The following is a 5,248-nucleotide window of genomic DNA, read 5'->3' on the forward strand; positions in this document are numbered from 1 at the left end:
CGAGGTCTTGGAGCAAGTTGGGACCAGCATTCGTCAGTTTTAAGAATTAAAATAGAGGCTAAATGTCACCTGGTTTTCAAAACTCAATGAAATATGGCATATAGATAACTTAATCAATGGGAACTCAACAGTGGTTTAATTAACCTTTTATTTGAAACATTTTTCACAAACTTACATGAAAATTAGACAAATGATATAAAGCAAAACTGCACGACAGTGCGACACGTGATGGAACCAACTTGCAAAGTGGTAAAAGTAAGCAAACAGATACACATATCCTTCAGCTCATACCTTGTTCCGTCACTGCTCGCTCGCCCTTGTTATGTTCCCAAGTTTTCTAAGTGGGGCCTCGGGGGCAGGCCAACATGGGCTGCAGGCTTGCAATATACCTTTCCATAAAATCGTATTAGAGCGCGTTCATTATTGTGTTTGTGTGTTATGGACGCGCAGTTTCTGGCTGGCTGCAATTGCGAGTGCTGGCTGGACTGCAATTTTGCACGTGCGGACTGTGACTTTTGTAAACAGTCGTGCAAGTACATCCAAGAGAGAGGTGTGCCAACTTAAATGATTTGAGTTTACCACAATATGGGGATGCTGTTTGCTCCACAACCCAGATGAAATGACTCCGGCACTCCAGAAAAACACACAGTAACGGCAGCAGACAACCGATGCTACAAGCGCCAGCATGTGACCTAGAACAGTGTTTGCAATGCACGAGCGTCCGTTCTTGGCAGGGACATTGGAAGTCCAGAGCTCTCGCGTGTAGCATCATCTGCGTGTGGACTTAGATGAAGCAGGGAGACAGCGAATGGCTTCAAAGAGGCCTGGTAGCAGAAGCAATGCTATGAGAATGCTGTAACAACTGTTTTAAGCTGAAACGAAGTATAACCATCGCAGCGACCTTCGGATTCGGATCCACCAACGTTCCCTTTGGGTTGGAATGTCCAATGTCAGTGTTGTCAACAAAAACTGCGAGATGGCTGATTTCGACGAGGCTCGTTTATAATTTCACTTTTGGCGCACCTTGGCGCAATTTTGTTTTTATTTATACTTTTGTATCAGTGTGGCGCATGAAAAGTCATTAGGCACTTAGTGGCGCAGCAATTCCATCCCTGGAAATATCCTGGTACCAGTTATTTAAAATTAGCATGTCAAAACCATGCTGCTAGTGGTGGAGCCAGGGGAACGAGCGCGTTTATGGGGCTTCAGCCCGCCTTGAAATGTGGTCCGACCCTGCGTTCATTGCACAATTTGTAAGCTCAGCGCAAGAAATAGCACTAGAAGCACGTTCCCACCCCCAACCTCCCCGGAAAAAATACCTGGGAACACCAATGGTGGGTGACAAATATTGAAAATATATATTGGCATAGACTGTTCAATATTTAATTTTAATATCCAATGGCTTCCCAGCAATGCAGTATGCATGTTACATTGAGATATGTTTGCCAACCACATGTATACTGTTTATAAACTTTGGAATTAGATGGTATATGTTGAACAGTGATGAATAACTCCAAGTGACAGTTCTGTCAATGCATAACTGCCACCTCATGATAAGATGACCAATATAATTAATGACCACCTGAACACTCATACTGTGTTAACATTTTCGAATAATCATGGTATTTCATGCTAACCGATATCTTGATAAACACTCTTCCGCTCACTTCATCGGTGTTTAAAATATGTACATTAAGGCCGCACTCCAAAGGCAGTCATCTCAAAATTTTACTTTCTCATAAATCAAGTAAAAATCTGAAAAGTGAAATGTATACATGCCTTCAATTTGCAAGTGCAGAAATAAAATCAGGCGTGTGAAGTCTCGTCATAGTCAACAGGGATCATTTTCAATTACGAACATATACTGTTAATTCACTTAAGAGATTATATGGTGAGCCAGCTGCTCCGATGGATACTTTCTGCCGCAGCAGACACTCCAGAGCCTGACACAATCAACGCATGGAAGCATTGCAGCCCACACAAAAGCGAGTAGTGGGCCAGTTCACCCCGATGGATACTTCCCGACTCAACGTAGCCACTAAAGAGCTTGACACACAGACTGCTTCAACATGTCGCAGCCAGCACGAAAGTGAGTAGTGAGTTAGTTCGCCTCGACGAGGACTTTCTGCCGCAGCAGGGGTCCGACACAATCACCACACGAAAACGCTGCAGCCCACGCGAAAGTGAGTGGCGAGCCAGTTTGCCCCGACGCAGACTTTCTGCCACAGGATACAACTCGAGAGCCAACCGATCACCGCACAAAAATGTTGCAGCCCGCACGAAAGTGAGTGGTAAGCCAGTTTGCCCCAATGGAAACTTTCTGCCACAGTAAACATTTCAAAGTTTGAGACAATAACCACACGAAAACGTCGCAGCCTACACGAAAGCGAGCGATGAGCCAGTTCGCTCTGACAGACTTCCTGCTGCAGCAGGCACTCAAGACTCTGACACAATCACCGCACGAAAATGTCACAGTCAGCATGAAGAAGCAGCGAGTCAGTTCGCCTCACCTGAGACTTTGCCACAGCAGACACTCAAGAGTGTGACACAATCCCACATGAAAACATCGCAGCCCGCACAAGAGCGGGCGATGAGCCGGTTAGGCCCGACGGAGACACCTATTGCCGCAGTGAACACTCGAGAGTCTGACACACTCAACACAAAAACGTTGCAGCCCACACGAAAGCGAGCGTGAGCCAGTTCTCTCCGACCGTGAATTTTTGCCGCAGCAGGTACTCGAGTCTGATCACTGCACGAAAATGTCACAGCCAACACAAAAAAGCAGCGAGTCAGTTCACCTCGCCTGAGACTTTGCCACAGCAGACACTCAATAGTCTGACGCAATCACCGCACGAAACATCGCAGCCCGCACAAAAGGGGGCGGTGAGCCAGTTCGCCTTGACGGAGACTTTCTGCCGCACTCCAGCACACTCCCCCGAGTCGTCCAACTAGAAGCGTACTGCTTAAACCTTGGCCGAGATTCCAACCAACAGACTGGAGTCCGTTAGCCGCACTTGACTTCCGTGGCACTGAGCAGCAGCTGAGGTTTCAGAACAGGTGAAGAAGTGGCAGCACGACGTGCCCCTGCTTGTATTCAAGCTTAACACATTGAACAGCATTCTGAAGATCAGCAAGGGGCCAGATCTTTGCTTCAAGTTCGATAGAATCGCACCGCCAGATGCCAAGTTCGGAGGACTTCAGGGGCACCTTGAAGAAATTTCTTGGGTTGGGTAAAATGCCTCCCTCGAAGCTATCACTCAGAATCTTTAGGACGACGACAGGAGACTCGGAGAACATAAAGCAGTCACCTGGCTTGACTTGGTGCTGCACAGCTTTGGCCTGGATGTGTGCAGTATGTCGCACTTCAGATATTCTTCTACTGAGCTGCGCGAGCGGCTTGTTTGAGGACCGCAGCTTCTTCTTTATCTTTCCCAGGTAGCTTTCAAAGGGGAAAGCGCTGAAGCTGTCAAGAGGCCCATGATCGAGGCACTGGTCAGCGAGGTGGCTTAGGGTGTGCACATTATACACAAGCTGTCTCGCTCCGTAGAGTTTGCCAAACTCTTGTACGAAGTACCTAAGCAGGTCCCGTGAAAACTGGTTAAAGACCAAATGGTACTTTGGTGACACGAGAATCCTGATGGCCACATGCAACATCAAGAAGTGCTCGTACTGTTCAGGGGTCACGACATGCTTCAGAAGTACTGGCCCGACGTAGAGAAGAAACGTCCGATACTCTGTCGCTTTCCATCGATCCAGCTCCTCGGTGCCCCTTGGCTTCCTCTGGAAGTGACTTGGGAAAAAAGCGGCTGATTGTCGTAGGCCCTCATTGAGGCGGCTCCGTAGCACTCTGCTCAGTCTTTTGCTGTACCCTGGGCAGACCCAATTCTTCAGCAGTCGCCGCATGACTCCCAGGCAGACAAGGTGCATGTACTCCGTCGGGAACCATGTTACCATGTCAATATTGAGTGACATGAATGGAGACACACCGGTATGGTGGCATTCATCATCGTGGGTCCGGAAGGAAGCATTTGTACGTTCGGGTGCATACAAGTCTGGAAAAGTCAGCCTGCCATCAATGCGTTCACCTTTCTGGCTGCAGCGTTCACAAGCATGGTAGCCATTGTGCCCGATTATGGCTTTGACGTAGCTCCTTGCAGGGGCATCGCAGATCATCGCTGTCAGCTTTACATCCACATGGGCACCCTTGTGAACCATCCCGTTGGAGGACAGCTCGGCGACATCTTCTAGGAATGGCTCCAAGTATGTTTGCAAGCTCGGCGGCTTCCCTACTCCACAGTAAACGCTGACCATAAACGGCTCAGATGCTGGAACGTTTGTGATTCGGCACAGTATCGGCCATAAGCCGAGCTGACTACTTTTGTACAAAGGTAGACCATCAATGTTGCCTTGCAACTTCAGCACCTGCGGAACAGGACCGGGCCCCAACGCTTCACGGATGCCTTCCGCGAGTCCAAAGTGTATAAACGAACCACTACTGTCCAGTTTAGCTTTACGCTCGGTCTTCATGATGGTCCTCGCGTCCCGCGGAAGCTCCGAGATGCCTCGGCGCCGGCAGAAATCCAGGATGGCATTTATACTCGCGTGCGTCAGATTGTGCTTCCCGGCGATGACGGCGAATTCTTCGGCTGCCAAAAGTTCGTGTTGCGGATGAGCACCAAACGAGGCTTCGTCAGAAACGAAGTCTCCTCCGCCTTGCGCTGAGTCTCCACTGGGCTCTGTAGAAGAGTCGGACGCCACGGAGTCATCGTTACAGCACTGCTCGTCACAGTCATCGCTTGAGCTGTTCGCCGAGGTGGCTTCATCGTCGCCTAAACCGCTCTCCGTAGGCTGCGAGTCCTCGTCGGGATGGGCACTGTCCGTCGAACTCTCTTGTCCGCTCTCGCCAGAGCAAGCGTCGTCTGTGAATGCTTCACTTCTCCGTCTCTTATAGTTTGCAGACTTTGGAGAATGATCGATGATCCGCCGCGAACAGCCGAGCTCCACTAAGGTCTCGGCGTACTCCTTGCTCACGACTCGGTACTTACTCCATTTGGAGCTCATCCCAAAATAAATGAAAGCAGAAAAGCAGAGCCACCGGCAAACAAAGGAAGAACGCTCGCTGCACTGAACTCGTTCACGCGCAACGAAGTCAACAAGGCATGTGGAGGAGACTGGTTTGTGGATTGCATTCGTTGTCTGTAGTCAGTAATATTTATTGAGCCATTTGGCGTAGATAAAATAAAATGAA

General features: G+C 49.0%; 1 protein-coding gene across 1 annotated transcript; it reads right to left on the reverse strand.

Annotated features, from left to right (window-relative positions):
• Window positions 1–3,048: 3,048 nt before the first annotated feature.
• LOC121046562 lies at window positions 3,049–3,980 on the reverse strand. The gene has a single exon (XM_040500928.2). The coding sequence runs from the start codon at window positions 3,970–3,972 to the stop codon at window positions 3,049–3,051; it is 924 nt and encodes a 307-aa protein (XP_040356862.2). The 5' UTR covers window positions 3,973–3,980.
• Window positions 3,981–5,248: the final 1,268 nt, after the last annotated feature.

This window comes from Ixodes scapularis, unplaced genomic scaffold (genome assembly GCF_016920785.2).
Source record: "Ixodes scapularis isolate PalLabHiFi unplaced genomic scaffold, ASM1692078v2 PGA_scaffold2__306_contigs__length_199485367, whole genome shotgun sequence".
NCBI classification, from domain to species: domain Eukaryota; kingdom Metazoa; phylum Arthropoda; class Arachnida; order Ixodida; family Ixodidae; genus Ixodes; species Ixodes scapularis.